The 27,640-nt window shown below is 38.7% G+C and overlaps 1 protein-coding gene across 9 annotated transcripts in view; it reads right to left on the bottom strand.

The window, feature by feature from the left end:
• Positions 1–27,640, bottom strand: part of APBB2 (amyloid beta precursor protein binding family B member 2) — a 192,726-nt gene that overhangs the window by 51,551 nt on the left and 113,535 nt on the right. For 5 of the 9 annotated variants that reach the window (XM_042807680.1, XM_042807681.1, XM_032999128.2 and 2 more), the window contains 4 exons: positions 20,364–20,572; positions 15,201–15,263; positions 14,689–14,774; positions 14,515–14,575 (listed from right to left, as the gene is read on the bottom strand). In XM_042807680.1, coding sequence (XP_042663614.1) covers positions 14,515–14,575; positions 14,689–14,774; positions 15,201–15,263; positions 20,364–20,572 — 419 coding nt within the window. The remainder of the gene's footprint in view (positions 1–14,514; positions 14,576–14,688; positions 14,775–15,200; positions 15,264–20,363; positions 20,573–27,640) is intronic. The other 4 variants (XM_032999127.2, XM_032999129.2, XM_032999130.2 and 1 more) reach the window with 3 other exon arrangements.

The following is a 27,640-nucleotide window of genomic DNA, read 5'->3' as shown; positions in this document are numbered from 1 at the left end:
TTATGGGTATCTCATTCTCAAATGACAGTGCACTGCCAGAGAAGGATGCACAACAGACCTACTGGTGTACCTCCTTAATAGGCACGCCAAACATTTATGATGGTCCTTCAAGATTCACCAATAATAGTCCCTGAATGATCCCATACCAAATTCCTGCTTTCTTCTAGGTATTTAATCTGGTGACACCGCCACTGCACACTGCCAAATCAAATCCCACCCCATCTCTGAGCTTGGTTTCCCTGCAACTGTTTGCTCGAGTCACTGATAAGGTAGTGCACCAGCACTGACATGAAGTTGCACTCAGTTCTCATACCCAAATCCTCCTTCCTAGCCATGATGTCTCCTACATAGGTGCAGGATTCAGCAGGCACAAGTTCCAAAAGTAGAAGTGAGACAGTTTACAATTAATAACTGAAAATCTGCCATCGTATAGCATCTCTTTCACCCTGAACCTCCCCTTGCCAAGACAGATCAAGTATTGATGTCAACTATGTGAAGCTACTGAGTCCTTGGCACCATGCTTACTTCAGTGTTATTCATACACTTCTTCTGAAATGCTACCCTGCCTATAAATGCTATGTTGTTTTGGCAAACTGACCAGCAACCGTTTCAGTCAAGCCAATTCACTGGTAGGCAGTTAGCGCAATTTAGACCTTGCAAAGACCCACACTCGTTGTCCAGCGTTGCCGCCTTGTGCCACAGAGCTTTCTTGGCTGCCAGCAGCATCCTGCAGGCCTCCAGAAGTCAGGCGATGATCCTGGGAGCTGCTTGAAAGAGGTTGGCACTGGCGACTGCCGGGAGCCCTGCTGCTTCCAGCGGGACCCTGCCCGCACGGGCACGCAGCCCAGGAGCAGCAACAGCAGCTCCCATGCTGGAGTTACCAATTAATCCCTCTTCTTGAGAAGCAGGAACGAAATCAGCTTCAGAGTTCAAAAGCTGACAGAGTACTCATTTGCCACCTTCTAAAAAGCACTGTGAAGTCAGTGAGTAGATCAAGCTCATGCACCACCACTGGTGTGCCATTTGGGAACCACTGTCCTCAAAAAAAGACCCCAAAACACCAAGGTATTTTAAATATGCATAATATGCCAACTTTGCCAAACTAAGGGAGGAATAAAATTCACCAGTGGGTAAAAAGATTAATGAGTTTCTCCCTCTGCTTTAAAACTTCTCTCCTCCTTCAGCCTTCTTTCATCTTGCACAACACACTCATTCAGCCTACTTTGCCAAGCAGAAAGACCTGCCTAAGAGCCTGCCTCTTGTACCTCTGGTGCCTACTTCAAGAGTCACTAATGATGCATCTCATCTAAGGCACTAGACAGCAAATATACTCTGCAAATTGTGTGAAAACATTTAGTGAGCATAAGTAAAAAAATAAAGCTTTCTGTGCCTCCATACTTTTGGAGGATGTATTATTATTTTTGATTTTTTCTTTTTTTTTTTTTTTTTTTGCTTTGCAAATAAGGAAACCAATATGCAAATTCTCCTGCGCAGCTGCTTCTTGATCCAGCTCTCAGCTCTGCTGGAAATCTGCAAAAGTGCTGACTTTCAGATTTTAAAGGGAGATGAAGAAGGTGAAAGAGGAAACAAAGGAGGGGTCACCACTCACGGGTGCTCTTCACTTCAAGGCTACATGAGATACTAAAATAACAATTTTTTAGCAGTTATTAAGGTCATCTAATCTCATGATTGCAGAATTGGTTTTGGCACATCAGATGCTCATGAATCCTGCTGAAAGTGCTGCAATGCCCATTGGGGTATTAAATATTTATCTTTGCGGGCTTTTAAGATACAGATATTTATCATGCCCGAAGAAAGGGTTGTTTTTTTCTCACAATTATTTCAATATTAAATTGAATAACAGATTATTAGCAGAGAGCAACATTTTCTAAATCATCTTGAGAGGTGAAGAATTAAATACGTACAATAAGCATATTGTTTCCTCATTACTCTTCATATCTCAACCAAATCTGCAATTTGTTAGCTGATTTCCAAACACAAAGATAAATATAGTCCTTGCACTGAATAAAGTATATCTTAAGAATGCAAAAAAAATCAGTTTAAGTTGACAGCAGGTAAATATCTTATTAGTAAAGATGGTGAACTGTTTTGCTATTTTTTTTCCTGGACATTTTTATTCTGTGTTTAAAATTCTCCAGTGGTGGCATCCACTGTATTTCTTTCCCTTCACAGCCCACTGTCATGACAGTAGAGCGAGCTGAATGGGACACTCTTGTCCATCCCATGTATTCCCCTTCGTGTGTGGGCCTTGGCTTCCTGACCTGCTTCCATTCCCTCTCAGAGCTTCCACACTAGGCACATGTGAGAAGCCCTACTGGCTTCGGGCACCCTGGCAGGTTTTTGTTTGTGTGTTTTACAAGAAGCCGGTACCATAACCCAAATAAAATGCTTCAGAACAGCTTCATCAAAACAAACCGATTTCCCAAGGACTTACTGCAAACAAAAAAACTCAATAAAACCCAGAAAGACTCAACACCCCACTCACAAGGCACAAGAAACATTCTTTTGCTCAAAATACATGTAAAGACCAAAAATCTTCTATTTCTCAGTTTACTGAATACACGTGCTGGCATGACTTGGAAGTGATGGCAGACCATGCAGATTTCAGCACTAGAAAATACGAGGACTCAGAGTAACACGTGATACACACCAGGGTTCATCCATCGTTAGTATAACAGAATTATATATAGACACCCCTATGGGGTGGGAGTGTGTGAACCCATGCCTACGTCCCCCTCTCTCTTTACATATCGCCAACAATTTTATTATAAAAGATCCACTTCGTGTTTTACTGTCGGTGGGTTTTTTCCCCCCTTAATTATTTGACTCAGAGGTTCTCTTTAAAACACAAGAGCACAAAACAAGAGAGTGCTGATACCACATCAGGGTTCCCCGGCTCCCACCAACCATACTTACTAGCTAAGAGACAAAGTGCCTTCTTTGATGTGGAAGAGCTTTGCTAATGAACCTCTTTTCTCCTGGAACTAACGTCTAGAGTTACATCAAAAACTAACTAACTAACTAACATCAAAAAAAGCCAAGCTGAAAAACAGTGCAGCTCTGCTTGACTGAAAGTCTATGAGCTCATTAAAACAGACATTCCTGGTCATGCCTGTTGGTTAAGTACCTCTACTTGAGGCTCACAGACAATTACTGGCAAATCATAATTATTGGCCAGTTGTAATTTCAAAGTAATTTAGATGCCAACTTCTGGCTTACAGTAGTCTACCTCATTTCTTCTATCTGTTAAACAAATAACCCTTGTATCATGTTATACATTATTAGTGTTAACTTAAAAAATAACATCTTACAGTTTTCTGTGCCTGGTCAGACCCTCTGCTTTATCTTAAAATCAAAACTCTAAAAAGGATGATTTAAATAACCATATCTGAATAAAGGTAAGTGAAACATTATTTTCTTCTCTGCTTGTTCCCAGACTCTTTCCAAGAGCTGGCAAAGAAAAACAAGATTGAAGAAAAACAAAGAAAGTCGATAAACACAGCAGGATGAACGAGATTTAGGAAGTGTATACTGTATTTGGATCACTGCTGTTTAGGATTGGAAATATCAAAGATACTACCACAAACACTGCACGTCTGAGAGAAGTGAATGAAAAAATGACATTTAAACCACAGTATGTCAGTAATCTTGTATTTTCCTCTTGACTGAAGACTTCACATTTCCTGCTAGGCTACACAGGACACTATGCAAAGAACATACACAGGGAAAAAAGGCCACCTTATAACATCCTGCCCCTTGAAAAGACAGGTGAATAGAAATGAAAACACAGGTATCACCGCTCAGTTTTACAGTCCTGGGGAACATATGTTTGGATGGCTGCAAATCCAATTAATGTTTCAGGGTTAATGATATGTAGCCAAAGAACCAAACTCATAAATGCTGTAATCCAGACTCTGTAAAAAGCAGCACACCTCTCTCACAGTGCAGTTCTGATCTAAAACACTGCCTAAAGCCAGGGTCCTTTAGGTTTGAAGGAACGAATGAACCGTGGTTCACACTTCTGCTCTTTGGCATCACAAAACCTTCACCACAGGGTAGGGTTGTGCTCTGCAGCAGCTTTTCCAAGAGGAACTCCAGAAGGAACTTTGACAGGAATGCAGAACCATGACAAATCTCTGCACGTAAGCAAATGTCACAACTGTTGCCTCATGTAGTGCTAAGCATGTACCTTTAATTAAAAAAAAAAAAAAAAAAAAAAAAGCAAAGCAATAAATCCAAAGCATATACAATCCCATACTAGACAGGGGATGAGATCAATTACACAACTGATGGCAGACTAGTATTGGAAACTGGATGGAGCATAAGGGCATGGGTAGAAAAGGTCCCACTAAATGAAAAAAATGGATTAGAACATCAGTTTGAGAACAACAAACTGAAGTACATTATCAAAATCACAGATTAACTGTTTTTCAGATCACACAACTGTTGATAGCCACTATGAAGATCTACATTAGAGTATGTTTGACTTGATTTAAAACTGTATTACTAATTTATTCTCTACTTCTGAGCATACAGGACTTGGTTTTGAGCAGTTCCCCTTTGCTTCCTTTTATGTTTTTCCTGTTTAAAGGTTATATGTCTGCAGACATACGTAAATCATTACAGTATTTAATAAGGCCTTTTATCACAGACCACTGAGCAGGCTTGTGCTTGAAACACAGCATGTAGGTCACATAATTAACTGTTTCTTATGCAGCCAACACAATCTTGGAAATTCCACTTACATATCTTAACAGTTTTAAAATAGAACAAACTATCATATTATTTTATGCTTTGGAAGATCAAGTATCATAAAATACAGCCACATTACTCTGAGAAATAAGTATATTCCAGTATATTTGCCATTGTGGTACATGTTGTATTATTTGAATTGCTGAAAATGTGCATGTAATACAAAAATAAGCACACAGATACTCAGGTCACAACAGAATTCAGAAATCCAATAATAATTGCTACTTCAAGGAGATGATTATAAATTAAACTATTGTGGAATAAAATATGAGGGCTTCACAAATACTATAAAATATCCTTCATAATAAATTACTTCTCTAGAACAGTTCAATATTGAACTTTCTGCTCTCACATTCCCTTACTCATTCTCTAAGACATTACAGTCTCATTTTTTCCAGATTCACAGACTCCAACGCATTGGATGACAGAAGTCCCTCTCTTGTTATGAGTTTAATAGTTCTGTCTTAGTCATTCCTGATGGCTCACAGCTGGAGATCAAATCTGCTCTATCAAGGCAAGAAAATGTTGCAGGACCATTGTGCTGGTTCAAGATTTTTTTAATCCCAATTTCTTATTCATTACTGTGTTTCTGAATCAAGTAAAAAATCTAGTCAGCTGAGCAAAAAACGGAATGGACACTACTATTCTCTACTAATACACTTTTGCTGTATGTAGTGCTGAAGGAGAAATTAAAATCGCCTTATTGTTTTCTCCAGTTTTCTCAATAAAGACTAGCGTTTGATTTTAGATGCTTTGCTTCCTTGACTTCACATCCTGAAGGGATGGGTTTTATGGACTTTCCTTTGAGCTAAGGGTGTTTTGGTTTTCATTTTAATACAGTGAAATAAAAACCATACTTCCTCAGTGAAGAAAAGGCAGTCATATTTTTAACTGGAAACTAAGGAAGGATGATAGGTGCAATGATGCTCCAACCAGGGTCTGTCTTGCAGAATAACTGAACTGTTAGGATAGCTCAAGCAGGTTTCATTATTCTGCAACACACAAACACACACATGCTTGGTCAGTAAAGACATGCCCAGCAGGAGTTTACAGGGCATGAAAGAATGTGTGCATTAATTTCTTAAGAACTAATGCTCTGTACTTGATAATTTTAACCTCAAATATTGTATTTTTTCTTATGAGGGCTCTTGTGCAGGCTGATAGATGTAGGCAGCCAGCAGCACTTCATTCAGTACTGTGGTGCATAAGTTCAAAGGTAGTATGCACAACATTCAATTTAAAAAACAAAAAGCAAAAGCCTTTAGGTGAACTCTCAACCTTACTGAATCAATGGAGAAAAACCTTCTGTCTTCACTAGAGTCAGAATTTCATGTCTTTTAGAAGCAACATTGTTAAGAGTAATTTGTTTTCTGCAGAAATTATGTCTATAACAGGATCCAATGTCAATGAAGTTAAATCACTGTTGATCGATTCCCATTCTTTGAAAAAGACTCAAATAAACATGAATCCTGAGTCCAGAAATCTTCAGCCCTGGTGGGCCTTCCACGTTTGAGGTCCCATTTACTGTCACGCTGCCTCCCCGCAGCACTGCGGAGCGATCATCTTCAAGCATATGGAATATCACATACCCACGTAGGAGCAATGTGGCATCATGATGTACTGCATCTCTCATGTTTTGAAATCTCTTAAGAGATAAATATTACCTCCCACTCCCTTTTCTTTTTGACGAAACACAGGAAACTTTGTCAAGGAAGACTTCTGGGGCTTAAGTGAAATTTAGAGCTAGAACTAACACCAAAATAAATATACATTCTGGCTAGAGCCATCTAAATATTGTTCTGCCATTCAACATACGGTTCCATTTTACTTGATTTTTAAATTAACTTCCTCCATAAATGTACCTTTCAGCAGGTCCACAATGGACAAATAACCCACCAAGCTTGTACCATGCTGTTTTCAAGTTGCGTATATACAATATATAACATACGTATAACATATATATATTTACATATACACACACAGATAAATAAATACAGATTCTATGCTTTTAAAATTAAAAATCTATGCAATGAACTGGTAAACTTTGTGACACTGCATACTAAAAGAGGCTATTTCCCTGAGCTGCCCTAAACTGGCATGCTAATGTAAATAATTGAAGAGAAATACAAAAATATCATCTGAGCAGTTAATTTTGTAGCAGCAAGATGATGAACGGACATTCAAGAGGCAGTTCACAATATTAACAAGCTATTCTAAAGCTAGGTGCTGACAGAGGCTATATACTGTTTGAGGTGAAATGGCTGGTCTCTGGTGGGGAGTATGAAGGGCTGCAAGCTGTGGTTACCTCTGCAGTATACTAGCAAAGATGCCGGTGAGCTGACGGGGAGCTCTGCCAGCAATATCAGCAGAAGGTGAGCTAAATTGGGAGCTGCCTGTACACTGAATCCACTGGTTTGCAGAGTGGCAACAGGAGCTTTTTGCCTGTGGGACATGAGTACCATGAAGACTGCTTCTTCCCCCAGTTTCTGTCCACTCTTGGGGCTCCTTCATCAATCATACACAAAGTACTGCTGGCCCAGAAAGTGTTTACTGTGTTGCACCATAAAACAGTGAAAAAAACAATTAAAAATGAGACATTAAAATATCAGGAAGTGCAGATTCTTCCAAGAAAAAGAAAAAAAAAACAATAAATGCTGCTCAGAGCAGCAGCTAGGTTTTTCTTGTGTTCTGCTCAACCACCATGGTTATTAAATGGTTCTATACAGCAAGATGCTGTACATGGAGCCCAGCCAAGAAAAACTACACTGTGCATCTCCATGAGAAATGGTACTGACACTGGCACTTTGACCTAGTGAAGCAATATAAACCTCTTCTTAAACAGCCACCACTGGAAGAAACAGCATTGTTAAAAAAACCCAAACCAAACCAAACCAAAAAAACCTGAGGTATATTAATGTTTTCTCAAACGTGGCCAGCACTTCCTCGTGGAGTAGTTACAATTTTAACAGCACTGTTTCACTCTGGAAATGGTTAATGGTTTCCCGTTACCAGGAGGCCAGGGCAGCCCGCTCCCCTGGATGCAGTTTCGGAGGCAGGGCACGCCGGGCACGCAGCCCAGGAGGCCACCTCCCCATGGCCTCAACTGGCCACCCGCCCTGGCCACTCCAGGCACTCGCCAGGCAGTAACTGCTCCAAGGGAAAAGTGTGACCCACACAGCTCCCGTCTGCATCATTTACCCTCCTGTGATGTAATTTCTATGTTCTTACGGCTCCAACAATCCCTGCTGAGCAGACCCGTGACAGACAAAGTCGCTGTCAATACTGGAAAACTATGGGCCAAGAAGATACTCTGATTTGATTCGAAACAAAAGTGTTCCTATATTTTATCTTCTCTTTTCCCAATCCGGTAGAAATCCAACAGCCCAATGCAAGCCTTCTGTACAGTGTATCTTAATGAAGCAAATAATGTCCCCATATTCAAGACACAATTATTGCATTACAAACCTGGAAATTAGTGGTACATTTTAAAGCAGCTTCCACTCTCTTCCACATGAGGAGTGACTTTGTAATATATTTTTCTAAGGAAGACTACAAGTAAAATCTCTCCCTCTATATCCCTCCTGCTGTTCAGTCACCCATGACCTGATCCTGCACAATAGGTTCACATCTAATTAGATCCCAAAGATACGTGGAATTTCTAGGAGTGAAAAACATATAACATTTTGCAGGATCTAATTATAAATCTTGAAGGGCTCAAGAAATTAAACTACATTACCCCAGATACTTATATTACACATGTATTATAACATATTGTAACTCTGTACACCATTAAAAAGTAAATTGCTTAGATTTGGGAAAACACTACATCTTCCACTGCCTTGGACTAATCTTCATACTCGACTAAACAAGACTCCATTTAGAGACAAGGAGGAAGCAAATATTCTCTAGCTGGAAATCTGTATTACGATGTACCTCACATCATGACATCTTCTTTTATCACCTAATGACACAATAGATGTCAATAGTAATCAGTATCAATCATGGAGAGATAATGAATGGGCAAACACACTCTCCAAAAGTTCTAATGTACAAAATGAAAAAGACACTATTTAAAAAACAAAACAAAACAAACTATTGAGATGTATTTTAGTGCTTTAGTCTGCTATTTCTGAAACTGCTTTTGAAGCAGAATGTTTTTGAGCACCTGCATCATTTACCTGCAGCATCTCCATAGCTGGGAGGGTGCCTTAATGCTGCTAATAGAAAACAGCCAAATTCAGAAAAAAACAATCAGATTAGAAACTGCTGTCTCCATCACTCACCATGGCTACCCAGAAGCTTTAAGGATAGAAAGATGGATAAGCTTTTGCTATACTATAATAATTGCCAAGACTGACTTCTTTTTGATTATTCACCAGATGTTTCAAACAGAAGATCTGTGTTTTGACTGATAGTTTTGAAAACTACTAAAATGACTACCCAGATGGTGAGAAGGGGAAGAAACTAAGGACACCTTTTTTTTTTTGTTTTTGAAAGAAGCAAGGAAAAAACCCTAACTCCAAACTCCACTACAATGTTTATTTTGTATTTAGGTTGGGGTTTTAGTTGTTTGTTTTTTTAAATATTTTATTCCCAGATTGTCATTCTTCCCTCTGAAAACCTAAGATAAGCCAAAACCAAAAGGCAACAATTTTTTCAAAACTACTTAATTCTTACTTTATAGTTCTCTCGATTTAAAATACTGAAGAAAATCATTTAAAGAAGATCCATGAGCACTGAGCACTATCTGCTTTCCTGCATTTTGTGAAACCATTTGCACACCATTTCATCAATGCAAAAATCAGTATCTCCAAAGACACAGTCTTCTACTGGCAGTAGCTTAGTGTTAAAAGAACTACACACACACTGTTTAGGCTAATCTCCAAAATACAAAATTCTGCTGTTCACAAGAAACTTTCAGCTACTGGCAATAAAATTATTTAAGAAACAAAACAACAAAATCACCAACTCCCTGCTCCCAACCAAAGTGTTATTCAAATTGTTGAGATGAAGTACAGAACTTTTTTTCTGCTCACTCTTATAAACACTGGTTGTAATTATGGCTTAAATTGCAACTAAAATGATTACCTACTAAGGACTTGAAAACGTAAATGAAATTATGTGTCATTAACTTTCCAATAGAGAATATGGACATTTTAAAGCTACATGACAAGACCGTGGAAGACCTCCAACCAAAGTAACAAATCTGATCACCCACAGTTAAAATTAAACATGGAAAACACAGAGATGCTACAACAGTCAGGGAAACAGGGACTCGTAAGAAGATGGCAACTCTTTTAACCTCATTATGAACAATTAAAAGCACTTGTCTTGTTTACTTTACTAAAACTAAACTGAAAAGGAGACACAACTGCCTGCTATCAATGCATCAGAAGATGGCTAAACACAGAATAAGAGGATAAAAAAATGGCATAAAAAAGTTTAGGTCAAAAGGTTTTTGACAATCAAAGGAAGGTAATACTTAAATCAGAGTGTCAGTAAGACTAGTCAAGGCAAAAAAAAAAAAAAGTGCAAAAACATTTAAGAAGAAAATTGAAATTAATAGATGGGATTATGTATTGTGGTTCCCTATAAGGGTAAAGGAATGGGTTCAAGATTTCTTCTACACTGTAACCGGTCCTATTTCCTAGGGAATGAAAATAAAGGACTGTTTTAAAAGCAACAAATTCCTATTCCAAAAAAAAAACGCAGAAGTGTCATTTTGGATAAAAAACTGTTGAAGATGCCTAATTTTTCTTGTAGATTTAATCTTATTTTGTAAGGAGACTTAAAATGGAATAAACTCCTCAGATTTAATTAATTTAATTGAGTTCATTAATTGAAATTAATTTAATTGAGGCTTTTTGTAGTGTTTCACGTGCTCATGAGAAGATTATATGAAGCATGAGGTAGATGGTGAAACTGCTGGGAAATGCTGAATACTCCCTGTTTCCAACCATAATTTCAAAAGCTACTCTGACTGTGCAAGACAATCATGGAGTTCAGTATGAAAACATGATTCTTTCTTGGAATTACTAGACATGGCAAAAACTCTTCCTCTCTGGTTAAGTCTTCACTTGCATCAGAAATCAGACTCATCTCCATCACCAAGGAGACATGCTGATTATTTACAAATGTGTCTAGCCAGGATATTTGCTTCTGGAGAAGATAAGAAACAAGCAAATGTAGGATGTCTCCAAAACACACTTACCTGCCTCCATAGCAAGAAAAGCAGCAGAAGTGGCTATTAACCCTTTGGGGGGCACATAGTATTTTGTAAAATTATTTTGATAGTGCTATTTACAGACCACTTTCATGACAGCCACAAGTGGTATGATAAATCAGCTTGTCAGAAACATCCCTCACATCACTCCAAAAAGCCCAACTGGTTAATCCCTAAATCCCAGGAGTTCATCACCAACTCACTTTCCATGTCTCCAACTGTGTTTTCCTTCACCTACAGGTAAGTCATGAAATTTAAATATCTGGTATCAGCACCTTCTACTTCTACCTATCTTGGAAGCAGTCTCCCCTTCGAGATCCTGAGCATTTTCTGGTTTCTAAAGTAGAAAACAGACTTTTGCAGCAACTGCCTAGTACCTCCATAGGTATAAATAAATTCTTCCCTTTCTTAGACATCAATATATAGCTGAAACTACTCTAAAATGGCAAGGCTGTAAAGCGAAGCTCTGCTGAGCAGGCTTATGTGGATAGGAAATTCAAAAATCCATGCTTAACACAGGAAAACTACAGTAAGCCTTAGGAAAAAAACACATTTAAAAGGAGAGAATAAAGGCAAGTCCAAATGTCAGGCCAATTCTGAAAAGATTTTTGAGAAATGAGTCACGCAAGCTTTCCATTTTTTATCCCATTCCTAGGGTCAGAGACAGGTTTCCCAGGAGTTTGTTTCTCTGCACGACTGAGGAAAGAATTTAGCATCTTACTATACTTTTACACAGAGCCATCATGTTTTACAGCAATGTCAAAAGAGAGCCCAGAGGAATTTACGGTCCAGGATTGGTAAAAGCATCTTTTTACCTCCCTTGAAACTCAATTAGGAAGGCACAGGTTGCTCTATAAATTAATCAGGAAGGTTATGATCTGTCTCCTGGGAAATACCAATTCAAAACTCATTTCCAGTTGTGCATGTTTCACATGCAGAATTAGGATCCTTGTCAAGCACAGTGAGGAATCTCTTCAAGAAATGCCTACCAAAATAAATTACTGAAATCAAGAAGCTGGATGTAATAATTCTCCCCTTTCTACCCCTTCCCCTTCTCTTTTATGGCCTTGTGCAGACAACCTGCACCATGAAGCCAAGGATATGAAGCTCTGAACTTGCACCTTAAGCACATGATGTATAGAGAAACATTTGTTGCTTATTGATAGTTTTGAATGCTTAACTGTGTTGATGTATAAAACACTTTTCTTACAAGAATGACATTAATTATATGACACACTTTTCCAAAACCTGACATTTTTGCAGTGCTACAATCTTTGCAAAAGTTGACACTCTGAGGGGAAGACGACTACTTCAGTTTTCCACAAGGTGGCATGGTTCCCTTTGCTGAAAGACAGCACTGCTCAGCACCATTGAGAATTTTTTTTTTTTTTTTTTAAATGTACCGGCCACTGTCATGAATAGGTTTAAACATGTTTAAGACCTCCCAAAATATCTCTAACAAGGTTCGTTCTAATAAGTTATTCCAATAAAGAGTTTAATGAGTTAAAAAAAGCTTCCTTCTCTTATGCTGAAATTAAGAAAAAGTATCTGTGCTTCCTGCCATGCAAAAGCAAGCTTCTATCAAACATAGTTAAGGCACTTCATGTGGCAGGGGAGAACCTATGAGACTAAAAAAATCTGACTTTCTGAGTCTCAGGTCATCAGTTTCAAATCCTATCAGACTTTTTTCAGGCTCCCACTATTTTGAGTAAAACAGGCTAGCAATGAATCCGCCTGCCACGCCCCCTTCCCATGCAGGTGAGAATGAAAGATCCCAGAGCATTTTCCCCAGGTTTTCCCTGCTGTTTCCTGACCACCTCCCATCCCTGCAGCAGCTGCCTTTCCCGTCCTCAGGGCACGGAGCAGCTCTGCCCACAGCCGCCCTGCTGCACAGCAACACCAGCACCGCGGAGCTTCACCCGCAGGACCACTCACACCGTCACTACTGCCCCTGCACAACGTCCCCACCAGGCAGTGACAGACAGCAGGCAAGGTGCTTTGCCTCAAGTGATTTGAAAAAAAACAAACCAAGCGTGCAGTCTCTCCTCTATTTCTTGTCTTAACCACTTCTGTGAATGTTCTAGCGCTCAGTTTGATTACCCATTTAAGCATCATCTGCATGGTTTTGCCTAAACAGGAGAAACAAAACCAGCTGTGATAGGAAAAAGAGGACAAGCTTTTGGCATTGACCCATTTCACGGATACTGGATGGGTATCAGTTCCACAAATTTTGAAGTTTAAACAGCAAGCCAGAGAGGGAAGAGATAGGATGACACGAGCTAATCATCCACACAAATACTGCCATGGTTCTCCATGCAGGAAGGGCTCCTAATTCTACCCAGTGCAAATTACCTGGCAAAGTGTCAGACATATCAAAATACTGCCTCCCTATAATGCTTTCCATACTGTAAGGCTTATCATGAAAGGAACAGCTTTCTGGTTCTGAGGACTGGCACCTAATGTTCATCGCTCCTCCAACTCCATTTACTGTGCTCAGAACTTACTGCTTGTTATTGTAATGAGCACAGCTGAAATCCTTGCTTTTTAACCACCAGCCTGACAAGCAAAACACATTTATTCACATCTGATTTAGACATCACAAGCCAAATAATCAAGATGACAAAGAAGTTTAAGTACCCTGATCAGTCTGTTTTCTCTCCTAAAATATATCATTAACGCTATTATAATTATTAAATCTGTTACATACTGTCTCTCTGCATATAAGTAGCTTCTGATCCTGTCAGTCACTGCAGGTGTATGGCACAGCCAAAACACTTAAATTACTTGGATTTACAATTATAGAGATTCACATACACCCTTAAAATGGATACAAGCACAAGGCAAAACTATCAACAAGACAAATCTGGAGATATGTATATAAGCATTCAAAACCTTCTGCTGCTTCTTTCTCCTCAAAAACCTTAGATTACAACAATAAAAGTTCTGATTTAATTATGGTGCTTGTTCACATAATGGTCTCATTTTTCTCTATAAATTTTCTTTTCAAAGTAGGTTGCTTTCTCTGTTCTAAAATACAAAGTTTCTTGTTCTAAAACATACCTTCCCTGTTACCAGCTGAGAGTTCAAGCAGCCACATAAACAAGGAAGAGCACTTAAAAAAGGGACCAACTTGAGAATAAAGAGCAAATTCTGTCACTGAATAGGGAAGCTATCCAGCCATGACGAACAACAGAGCGCTCTCTGACTCAGGACAGAAAACTCAGTTAGTTGTGCAAGGGGTTAGTTTAATTCTAGTTGGACAGTACAATCTTGAGCCGTAACAGGCAATTTCTTGGCTTACATGATTTAAAAATAAGTCACACTTTCCTGACCAAATTGAATGAAGCTTTAAATCTGCAAATTCTTTTGATGGAATTAGTCTCACATGGTCAGTCTACACTGTGCCAAGAGGAGGAATAGAGTTAATTTCAAAACATAGGAGGCATTCTGCACCTTGCAAGTTATGTTTACAATGGCAAATTTTTAATTGTTATCCCATTGTGGAGCTTCTTACAGACCTTGGCTTCTGGATCACTGTTGATGCTACAAGAATCATCATCATCAGACTGTGGACCATTTCTGTCACAGAAAAAAAAACAAACCAACAAAATCAATCTTAAAATCATATAAAAATTACAGTACAGCACAAAATGGAGCTGCTCATTCCATGGAGCCTTTTGAAGTCATTGTACCTGAGCTTCAAGGAGGCATAGCGTAGCGTTGCTCCTTCAAACTCTTTCAGACTTGGGTCCGGGTTCACAGTGGCTGCATGCAGATCCTAGAGATAAAGGCAGTGCTATTAGTATAGTATTAAGTGCTATTAATATAGTATTAAGTACACCACCATGTTATTTCTTATTTCAAAGGGAAATTAAATCCTCCCTGCGAAGAAGCGATAGTATTTCTGGCTGAAGTTGAATAGAGGCATGCATATATTCTCAAGCTGCATTTCATTCAGTGCAGGCATCTTATTCGTTACATCATGGCAATTGCCCTGCTAGTTTAGACTGAATCCATTCCAAGTGGAAAGATCAGAAAAGGCAGCATGTTTGTGAGCTAGACATCCCTAGCAGTACCCCCATTCACTTTGGCCTAGGTTATGAATGACATTCATGGAAAAACAAAAGGGGAAAAAAACAGCCACTGCCATGCAAAAACCAAGGGTAATAGTATTAAAGGTTCTAAAATCTGACAATATACTTGCCTTCCAAATGTCACTATTAATCTTTCCCCCATTCAGTACAGCAAAATCACTCCATGGCTGTTTCTAGACACATAATTATTCACACAGGAAGAAGCACATTGATAAAAAAAAAAAAAAAAAAAAAGAAAGAAAAGAAAAAAACACAAGACACTGTTGTTAGCATTGATATTTACAGGATGGGTTAGGGAACAGAACACCTCAAACTTCAGCTAATTACTCCACTATACCATGGCATTTGGAGGAAATTGGAGGAAAGGGAAGAGAAGACATGCCTCTAACAGTTACTTACCAAAACAAATGATTGAAACAAGGAAAGTTAATATAAATTAGGAACAGACAATGAAATTACTCTTTAACTATGATCTTAAAAGCAAGCAAAATGAATCAGAATATGAATGTTGGCCACAGCTGCTACAGCTTTTGATAAACAGCAATTAAGGGGAAACATTAGGATATCCATTTGATTAGCACTTTTGTTAAAAGACCCTAACACTATCAGAACTAAAAATACTGAAATGCAACGATATATACAAGGATGAAATACATACAAGGCAAAAATCAAACATTTCTAGAGAGAAAGCACAAGAAAAGGACAGTGAAGGGAAGGAGGATTAATAAGGAGTGCAGAGAGATTTCTTGATGAAAAAGTGGTTTTGTAAAGTCTAACAACTTTTTTAAAAAAACAGAACAAAACAAAAAGAAAAACCCAAATAAACCACCCGCCCTCTCATTTTCCATTCAGGTTTCTCAAAATTTTCAGAGGCATTCCCTGGCACAATCAAGCAAGTAGCAGTGCATATAGCACCACAGCAACTTGAGGCTCATCCTTCTCTGTAAAGCCTGCGAGGAGCAGCTGATGCTGGAGTTGCCCCTCGCCTCTTCCCCACGAGGACAGAAATCCCAGAGTCCTGAACAAGAGCCAGGTAAGACAGGAGATTTGGTTGCTGAGAGACCCAGAGCCATCTCTTTGTAGCTTCACCAAATCAAGTATTCCTGTAACTAGTGGCCCATTTTAAGATGAGCTTTCCGAGGTTGTCCAGCTCAGCCCCAGATGAAGCGGTACCTATTAATACGGCCCAATGCGTTTATTTTGCAGGGTGAACCTCTCATCTCAGAATTGTTCTGAGTACATCCCCACTGGAGGAATTATCTGTGAGAGACAACTCCCAGGATTAACTTTTCCCTAACATGCCTTTGAATTAACTGAGTTGTTAGTTTTTCCTACTAAGCCTCTCCTCTTTAATTAGTAGCTGGTAGTGGTTGTTACCTACAGGAGAACTTCTAGAGGTGATCCAGGCCAGGGATTAGTCAGGCTATAAGACACAATGACCATCAACAAATTCTGCCATGATGTCAAAGAAGCTCTTATTGAAAATTAAACCCTATGGCTTTATCTCTGCACAGCAAATGGGAAAAAAGGCAGCAAAATCTCTAAAATTTCGAAAAGAACGTTGCAAAATACAAGGATTCACAAAAGAAGTAATTTGGCAACACACAGGAGAAAAGAACCATCTAAAACTAAGTGAAATTCAATCAGCTGTGCAAAACCAAAATGCATTTTCATACTTTTGAGGGTGAGGAAGCAATGTTCCAGGTTATTTGTATTTAGCATTTATTAGCATTTTTGTTAAATCTGCAGGATTTTCGCATAATGCTTAACCCATAATTGCTTTGGATTGAAATTTACCGATTATCTTGTGAAAGAAAAATTGCCTTGCAGCCTGTGCAAAAGTAAGACATTTTCGCATTTTTTCCGTTTTAATATCCTTTTTGACATTTGTATGCATTACAGCATCATTCCTCCCTACCCATTTTTTTCCTGATTCTCTGTTCAACATTAGTAAGTAACTGCTTTTCTTTACACTAAATATCCAGAGTAAGCTACAACATGAAAATGGCTGACTTGATCTGTTCTTTGTTGACTGCCCTCAGCTGTGAGCCACATTCTACCAAATGAAGCAAAAAGCTTCTGTGTATCACATCATTTAAGACAGCGACATAAAATAATTAAAAAAAAAAAAAAAAACAAACAAAAAAACAACAAACCAAACCAAAACATAAAGAGGAAACAAGACAAAAGGTAAAAAGGCATTACTCTAGAAAAAAAAAAAAGTGTTTAAAAATGTTTATCTGACAAACTCAAAAGCTGAAAGAGCCCAAATAAACTCATCTCAAGACTAGCACGTGATGTTTCACAGACAAATATGATAAAGATAAAACTATTTTTCATGCACTCACAGAAGCCTATTGGGACAGATATGAAAAGCTACCCATAACAGTTTTCAATCTTAGATTATACTCTTTCATGTTCCTAAAACCTATATATCCCCCAACCTTTTCAGAAGGAATCAATACAAATTCCAGAATGTGGGAATGAGCTAAACCAGCCCTCGCGAACCAGATTATCTTGGAGCACAGGCTTCCGAACAGCATTGAGGGAACCAGCAGTACATGGCTCACACGTGGTCCCACTTGGAGCTGGAAGCTGTCCACCACAACTCCTGCTGCCAATGGCAGCGCTGGGATAAAGGTGTTTGGGAGCCCCTATTCTAGATTCCACATCTTTTGTGAAGTGTAAGATCAACCATATCGCAGACAGCCAGGTTGATCCTTCACGGGGAGAGAGAGGGGGAGCACTTGGGACAGGCTGCAGTGCAGTCAACAGGGACTGAAACCAGTATCACCTGCAAGTGATCTGAAGGTGATTAGGTGCTTGCAAGTATTGACTGTGGAAAGATGAAAAACCAAAGATTCATAATAGCTGACACTGTTAAACCTAGATTACAAATTGTTTCATTACCTATCCCTATCTCTTAACCCCACACCATGGCTTATTTCCCTCTTACTGCTGGTTCTGCTTAGAACCAGCTGAATCCCAAAGGATTCTTCTTCCAGTTCTGTCCCAATAAAGTTCAATATCCGTGGTTTCAAGAAATTCAAGACTTTTCCTAACAGTTCCCATTATAACTCCAGCTACGCCCCTTCTTGGTAGCAGTTTCAGTACGTAGCAGTGCACAAAGCCCTGAGTCCAACTCACATTCTTGTTTTGAACTCCATTACTGTAAGTCTGCTGGTACTGTATTGCAATGATACCTTAATAACCACTAAGTCAAAAAATCATTATTGTTTCAATATGGGTATATAAGATGCTTATCAATTAATGCAGAAACCTTCAAGAGACAAATGCCTTCATCTATACCTACAGTTAAAATAACCATATATTATCACAATGATACAAATTCTAGAAACTTGCTTATTTTCTGTTCCATCTTTTACACTACAGTATACAGTCTTGATGCTGCCACAGAACTGTATATGCATAAATCTTTGCTGGACCAAATTCTTTGCTGAATTAGAACTGCTATATCAAAACCCAGATGAGCCTACTCCGTACTCATATACACGGCATTTTAGAATGACTGCTCAAATGTCTTATTTAATACATCTACACTGTATTAAAATCTATGTTGTTGTAATTCATACATTTCATATTCTCCATGATGCTGCTGAGAATCAATGATCATTATTTATGATCAAAAACTATTCTTCATTTAAAGCAAACAAAATTGTGAAAGGTTAAAAGTATATCTGCTGCATTACCAACAGGTCTGAAATTTTCATTGTAAAGACATTTTAAGCAGACATAGAAAAATATTTCAAATGAATATACGCATTTTCCCTCTGCTATTTACCAACCATACTGATTTCTCATTTTCTGTGAAAGACATCTATAACTTACTAATCAAAGCCCTGTTTCTCCATATTTCAGAGTAAGAAAAACACCTAACGGTAAAGTTATAGCCCTCACGTGTACATTACAGAATTTTATACTGGAAGCATGTACAGCACTTTACATTCAGCATTTGTGGATTTTTTTTTTCTTTTTTTCTACCTGAATGATAACAATTGCTGTTCTTTCTCCATAAACCCTCTCAGAAATAGTTCCCAGCATGCTTAGTACACAATACATTCCACGGGAGCTTGACTGATGTAAACCATAACCGAAATGTTGTGGTCAAGTTTGCAAACCTTATGAGGAGCATTTATGAACATGTGGGAGCAATCTTTCTAAAATAATGAACAAGAATGCACAATTTTAAGCCTATACAGGACAGAAGTTTTAGGGTGAAAGTGGTAATACATACTTGAATGTCCTTAACTCCTCTGAACTTTCATTTAAGTTACTTTAGTGAATATATCAGCAAAATCAAGAACAGAAGAAATGTCGTATCTAAATACATTTTTAAAAAATAAATAAAACCTAGGGATTGCTAATCCAAAGATAGTACAAAGGCTTCTATTTGTTTCATAAAACTGTCGGCCTTCTTCTGAAAAGTTACTATGAAAAAGAATTCATTTCAAAACAATTTGATTTTATATTAGTATTTAATTCCACAGAACTCTTCCCAGCATACTAAAACAAAGTGAATGCATTTGTTGAAGCATACTCTTCTTTCTGATAATTTATTTTATTTTTCTACTTATATGACACCAATCAACCCCCTGGATTGTGCCTGAAAGGATTATTTTAAAAGGCAGTATCACATACTGCTCTTTCAGAACATGTGGAAGAGAGAGTGCATTTCTTTCTGTTTCTACTTAAAGACTGACTGCAACACAGTGATACACTTGTGCAGATATTTTGTACTGGCAAGACCTTAGAGACATACACTTGAGAGTACTTCATGTTTATTCAATAGAAACTACCTTATAAAGGAACTAGTGTCTCAAATGAAGACTCATATGTCTCTGTGTGATACCCCCATAACAAGTGAACCAAAAAGAAGATGCAAACAAAGAGTCCATCCAAAAGATTGCTATAACGTGCAAAAATTTTATGTATCCTATGTCCATATAATGCAGCAACGTTTCAGCAGATGCTACAGACCTGAAGTAGTTTCACATTCATCAGGCACTGGTTGTCTAATTTATCTGAAATATGTCTGATTTATCCTACACATCCAAAATTTAGGATGTTTCGCAAGGCACAGCCATTAGAAAATAGATATTTACAATGTCTTATCAACAAATAGCTATACTTTCAGATATTATCAAGCCCCATATTCTAAAGCTCCGTTTAGCTAACAGTTAAACCTGCAAGTTCAAAAAGCTATTTCAGTTTTCTTTACAGTGTGCAGCCCACAAGAAGACACAGTATGTTACCTCAGTTTCTGGAGTAGGAGATGGAGTAATGGAACCAAGTGATCCTTTTCGTGAGCCCTGGAGATCTGTTGGGATGGACACAGGACGCTGCCATTGAGTTGTTCCTGTTGGTATGTGCCAGTAGTAGATCCCAGCAATGTCATTGATTTTTTTCCAGCCAGGTGGTAAGTCTGGGTCTGTCTGAAATGAATGATCACTCCATATATCTGCTGGGAGTAGGGGGGAGGGGATTAAAAAAAAAAAAAAAAAAAAAGGAAATGAGAATCAGTGTTACTAAGACATGAACAACTGTCATGGGTCTGCACCTGATGCAAGTGATGCACAAGCTGGTACTGCTCTTGTACAGTTCCTGTGTAAATGAACACCAGAAAAACATACTGAATTATTGAGGCTCAAAGTAAGGTGACAAAGCCTGGTTTCGCTTAGCCTATAAAGAGAAGGCAAAAAATACACTACTTACCAAAAAGCTGTTCTAATATGGCTGCTATCTAATACCATCAGATAAACTGGCTCTTCTTATAAAGTTTAGCTTCAAACACATGGAATCACACCACATTTGGAGTTACTGTATTTTCTACCCTCTTCATCACAGCACCTTCCTTTCTCAATGCATGGTAGCAGAGCATATATTTCTGCTAATCAAAGAGAGTTTACCAAAAATGACCCCCACCTCCCCCCAACACACCAATCAAACAACCTGCATTGGGTTTACTTACAACACCTAAAAGGCTGATTGTTTGAAACGATGAGAACAAAAGAACCGCGCAGTCAAACTGAGCAGTCATTTTACACACACCCCTGATGGTCACAAATAAACATACCATTTTCAAATGGTTTTATAATGAGGTGGGAAAAAAATTCAACACTCATCCACAGTGACAACATAGAGATGAAACACTGGCTCTATTGACAACCCTCCTACTACCTTAAGAACACACCAGCTATTCATATCATAATTAGAGACATTCCCAGATTTACCTGGGATTTTAGATGCATATTAGTGATGTCACTGGTGGAGAGCATGCAGTGCTTTATAGAAAGGCAGAGGCATCAGCTATGTGCAAACCAACTGCGCCTCAGCAGGGACAGTTACCTTCTGCTGCATACATGCTTTCCAGAAGCTGGGAAGGGAGCCAGTGCTCTTCTAAACCTCCCAGCTGAATTTCTTTGGTGGTGTCATTATGGTACGTGCTATTAACCAGCTGCTATGGTCTACTCCAAGGACCATCAAGTTGCAGGGAGAAACAAGTAACCTCCCGGACCGGTGCTCCCACCAGCACTTGAGCAGACATGATGAAGGCCAACACAAGCACAGTGAACTGAGCTAGTGAGGAAAAAAAAACAAACCAAGAATAAAGGAAGCACCATACCAATGAGCTGTGGCTCAACTAGTCCGATGCAACTTGTTTCCAACCTTCAAAGACAGTCCTCTAAACACCTTGAACGGACAACAGATGAATAACCTGCTGTTACATTGCTGCTCTTAATCTCTTTTTGAATTAAAAGTTTCTTGTTAGTTTATCCTCAAGCCTCTTACTGGGTGTTTTTATCATTGTTGCTTATTTCTGATTCTCTCTCACTCCTGCTACCCACATCAATGCACGCGCACACACACACACACACACACACAAATGCTATCATAGCTTGAAATAACTTGTACACTCCGTGGCACAAATCAGACTATTTCTTTCCCTGAGCCACTTAGCGTTCTTATGTGATCGAATTACCACTTGAGGTCTAATCTGAGCAAATGCTATGAAGAAAAACTAGACCATATCATCCCACTTAAATTCAATAATGAGCCTTAGCTATGGCCCAATATCTGAAATCAGCAACATTCATATAATCAGTTCCAGGAATTCCCCAGTATTCTAAACACCCACTCCTAAAAGTCCCCCATTGTAGCCTCTATTGCACTCAAGCACGTAGTTCCTGACTCCAAGGTCTCAAGGTCTTACATGTTTTAAAGCCCATTCATCTTGGACCTTGCCCATTTTTGTTTTCCAACTGAAAAACTTAGTTGCACTCAGCCATATAAAAGGAAAATAAAAGCAAAACACTTCTAATAATTTGACTGCATTTTGCAAAAAGTGACATGCAAAGATCAAATATCTATACAACACGCTGAAGTATGCGTGGCAACATCTGCAAGTCCAGATAGACATTGGTAAGTTTAAATAACTGTTTCATAAAACTCGAAATAGTATCAGCATTCATAAAACTTACATATAGGGCCTTTCAGTGCATGCCAGAATAGGAAAATATAAGCCTTTATTATGTAGAGGCAAAGCTTCAGATCAGTTCAGGTTCATACAGTTTACAGTATTAAACAACGCTATGGCTGCACTACTGTCAAACCAATCAACCAAAGATGCAGAGAAACCAGAGATGTTGTAATGATATGCAGTACCAGAAAGACCTAAACAGAAATTATTTGGAAGTGAAAGCAGACAAAGCTCACAGCAGAAAGAAAATTGTTAACCCAGAGACTTAAAAAAAGGACATTTCTGCAACATTTAGTTAGAAGAAAATAAATGATCTTGTATGTGAATGAATACAATGAGGAAATCATGTAAAACAGCTGGGAGCACTCTGGGGTAAGAAAATATCACCTCGTGGAGTAATAACAATTTACTTTGAAAACTTATCCATTAGCATAAATAAATACACCAAAATATGTTTGCATATGCTCAGAGATAAGATATCAATTAAATTTCTGATTTTTTTTTTCAATTAATACAGCTCAGGACATTCAGAGAGCTGCATTTTCCACACGAAATGACTATGATTTACATCTGTGTACGAGATGCACGTTGCTGGTGCCTGGATAGTCCTTGCGCAGAGTTACTGACCTCAGACCATCCTGATAAGCACGGTGGAACAGGAGAGTGCCACACTGAATGTGTGCATACCGAAACGCCATTCCTCATGTTAGCTATACAAACCTATTTGAAAAAAATGAAACGTGTCTGTCCCCCAGCCCATTTGCAAACACATCTCAGGACTGGACAGACTGGCAGGGATAACCTTTTCACAGGCTGTGATTTCCTACTGGCACAAACTGGAAAACCTTCCTAGTTTGTTGACTGTTCTAACGGATGAAAGTACCCAGGGTGCAAGTCAAAGGTAATGAACCATCACAAGATATACCAGCACAAGAAAGATAAAGTAAGAGTCAACACAAAATCTGACAGGACAGATGAATGTGTTTATGACATCAGAGACCTACTACAGGACACCAATGGCTTTCCTTTATTTGAATATGGAATTACAGGTAGTAAAATAATTTTCCTCTGAATTGGAAAGACTCTGTTCCATGGCATGACGTTGAGTCAAAGCATCTAATTTTTATTGCACGGGCCAGAGCAAGAATGGTCCCTTATCAGGGCAGTGTTTAGTTCCCAGAGCAAAACAAAGGCACCACACTGACATATATCCTGTTAGATTCAGGCCTTTTCAGTCCCAATCTTCTTGTAGAAGGGAAAGTGACAGCCACATGATGTGGAAGAAAATAAGCAGGTATCTGTACATCAATTCAATTCTGTTGACATGGCATCAAACAACTTGCATGAAACAAACCCAAGAAGAATAGATCTGAACACATTGAACTTCTTCACCTGAAACTGAGAACTCTTATGTCTGCAAGGTTTTAGAGGTAAAAATATTATATGGAAATGGTTCTTTCTTGTCTGTGGATGACTAAGACTGTCATGCTTCCTCAGCAGCAGATGATTTATGGTGATCAGGAACTTCTCTCCAATTCCCTCTCAGTCATCCCCAAGAGGTGAAGTTCCACCTGGCATTTCCGGGCCTTTTCCATGCTGCTCTTTACTAATTTTGCTGATGAAATATCAATGAACCAGGACCACATGGTTATTCATAAAGTTTCTGGGTTTGAAAGTGTTATTGCTCTGATAATACAGAAAGCATGGCTTACTATAGAAATTTAGAGCATAACTGACAAAAAGAACTTAACCTTTTGTATTGGGGTTGTTTTACCCACCATGTGTATTATAGTAAACCATGATCTCCTGAAAGGCTATACTGTAAGACATTTCTTGTAGAAAATGCATAAAGCAACAAGATTAAGAAAACCAATACTGAACTAGATTAAAAAAGCCACTGTAGCTAAGCTGTATGAGAAAGCAGACACTGTGATTCTTTAAGAAACTTGGATTCATTATTATCTGTAAAACTTGTCTTTCTGTAGCAAGAAAGAGTCAAATTCTTATCAGTGGAAAGACTATTTTAAGAAGCAACCAATTTAAAACTCTGCACAGGAATGAGGTATATCTTTACCTGGGAGTCATATGCAGATTCACACAGCACTGAAGACCTTTCAGAGCAGTCTCTCTTTCTGGAGAAAGACCTTATTCAACAGGGTGGCTCTACTGCCTACATACACTCTGGAGATGAAGTCCAAAGTCAGCCTCCATCACAGGAGACCGGGCAGTTATCTTGCAGCTGATCCTTCACCTCACTTTCTATCCCTGTCTGACCAGGGGGTGCGTCAGAGCCGTCACTAGCGAGGCAGGCTGGCTCTCATCCCTTATCTGCCCACACTGGCATGGATGTGCCAACGAGTCCCCATCAGCAAGCTGCCGCCTGGAAATCTGCCTAAGGTAAGAGTGAGCTGTCACCACCCAACTTCTGAAATGCAGCGCTGCCCATCTTAAAGGTCAGCACAGTTAGAAGTTCACAGCTGGTCTTCTGCAGGCAGATTCACATGAAAGGGCAGGTCGCAAAGAATCATACAACTGTTTAAGTTGGGAAAGACCTTTAAGTTCAGAGTCCAACCATTAACCTAACACTGCCAAGTCTACCACTAAGCCATGTCTGTAAGTGCCACATCTACACATCTTTTAAATACCTCCAGGGATGGTGACTCTACCACTCTCCTGGGCAGCCTGTTCCAGTGCTTGATAACCCTTTTGGTGAAGAATTTTTTTCCTAACATCCAATCTAAACCTCCCATGGCACAATTTGAGGCCATTTCCTTTTGTCCTAATGATTGTTAGTTGGGAGAAGAGACCGACACTGACCTCGCTACAACCTCATTTCAGGTAGAGGACTGATATTTTTCAGTTGGAGTTTTCTGTCAGTAAAGACAGATGATTAAAGCCTTGTCCATACAGGAGAAAGATCCCAACACCAGCTATCCATGGGGATATAATTATGGAAGAAACATAGGCCAAATCTGACAAAAAAACCTATGATAGTAAAAAAGACATAGTAGAGGATTTTGGGGACTAAAATGGAAGATTACATACAAACATAAAAGACGTGATTTAAGACAAGAAGTTAACTTCATCTGAGGAAAACTAAGAAACACAGAGTGGACTTCACTGTGCTTTCCTGCCTCCACCAGAAACTCATAAGTCCCTCATGAAATCAGATCTTTCCACCCTACCTAAAGCTTGCATACGGATGGTGCTATAGTCCCTTTTTATAGGGTCCAACACAATGGGGCACCAGCCTGCTCCCCCAAAACTTTGGCATTGGTCTCTGCAGAACTCTCAGAGAGGAACCCACTTGCTGCACCCCACCACACAGCCTCTGCCTCATCTCGTCAGAGACTCATCAATACAGTGATGATAAGAACGTTTTTAAAAGAATGGGAAAATGATAAAAAAAAAAAAGGAAATAATCAGAAGTGACAGACCAAGGGGAGGGCAGTGCCTGAAGCGCCTTACCATTCCCTTTTAAAACCAGACAAGCAATTTATGTCAGCCAGTTCTCTTTAAAAAATAAAATAAAGAGAAAGAACTAACTCACAAAAAGACATTAAGGCTTTAGAAAAGTACCAAAGAGATTTTTTTTTTTTAAAGGTATGAATAGTTGTTTTATTTTTTAATAAATGTACAAAGGAATAAAACAGTCTGAAGAGATTTCCACTTGCTGAAACTGTCTGGTCAAGTTTCACTCAGAAATAAATGCTTGTGTCTTTTTGTCTGAATGGCTGAGACATAGAGTCTGCAGTAGAAAAAAACAAATACGGCCTTCACCCCAGTATCATTATAACTGAGGAGAGCAGTTAAAACTTCAAAAATACTAGAAAAATTAAGTTTGTTACACAAAATGAAACCATTAATTCACTCTTTTGAAACAACTAGCAACAGAGATGTACCTCCATAAAGCCACAAACACAGCCATATTTAACTGGTAATTCTGGCTAGAAGAGCTCAGTGAACAGATTTTGTATTCTAAAGATAGGATAAAGCCCATATAATGTAATATATTGCTGTTTGTAACTCCCTTCTCCAAATGTCAGCCTCTGCCAACTACCTGATTTAGAGCAGTGATAAATTCCATGCTCTAGCTATAGTTCAGATACGAAGTTTGGCATCCTAATTAGAAATCTTAGTAGTTACATTTTTATTTCAAGTTAAAATTATTTTACTATCTGAAGCTGATCTAGGAAACAATGGTACAATTTTGAAAAGAGATGATAATAAGCAATATAAATAATTCACTGAAGAGCACATGTAATTGGTGACCAAGCTCTTTGACAAAAGAGTTTTTATCAATTATTTTATTGCTGTTTCAGAGGAAAGGATAGTAATCAAATTGTTGCCACTGAGTCACTTTTTAGCCCTTCTTTAATTAAATAGAAATTTAAATTACAGCATTCAACAGGATCTTTCGGAGCAGACAAACTTGTGCAGTAAAGGGAGACCATTTATTTTTCCAACATTTTGCAATGCCACAAACCGTTCCCTCCTAACAGGCATCCCGTGTAAATCAAGGTCAACACTCACCAAGCACAAGTCATATCGATGTCATTGCAACAGATGCAAATAGTATGCTCTGCATCTAAATGCAGCGTAGCTTTCCAGCTGCCATTCCCGACTATATCAGCACCATTCTCTGCTGATGTAATCTGTGGGTATTTCATAATTAGAGAGACTAAATGCCATGAAGCTGAAGCAGCTTTTAACTAGTTCAGACTTTCTTCTGCAGGCATGGCTAGAAATCCCTTTCACAGAAAGGCAAAGGTAGTAATTTAGAAACAAATACAGATGGAAAGAGAATGTCAGGAGTTCCAGAGGCACTTTCTGGAAAAGCAGGAATGCAAAGGTACAGCACAATATGTTTTAATCTAACAGCAAGTTTTGTGAAAATAATTATTCATCTTTTTTTTATTTTGCTTTCTTTTTTTTTTTTTTTTTTTTTTGTAGAAAGAACTACACTGAAGTAAAGTGTTCAATCAAGGCTGATTTGGTGTTATAACAAGGGTGGAATGGAAGAATATTGGCAAGACACCTGATTTCCCCTGG

Source organism: Tyto alba, unplaced genomic scaffold (assembly GCF_018691265.1).
Source record: "Tyto alba isolate M040663 unplaced genomic scaffold, T.alba_DEE_v4.0 Super-Scaffold_6, whole genome shotgun sequence".
Lineage (NCBI taxonomy): Eukaryota > Metazoa > Chordata > Aves > Strigiformes > Tytonidae > Tyto > Tyto alba.
This window is presented reverse-complemented; position numbering and strand designations above follow the sequence as displayed.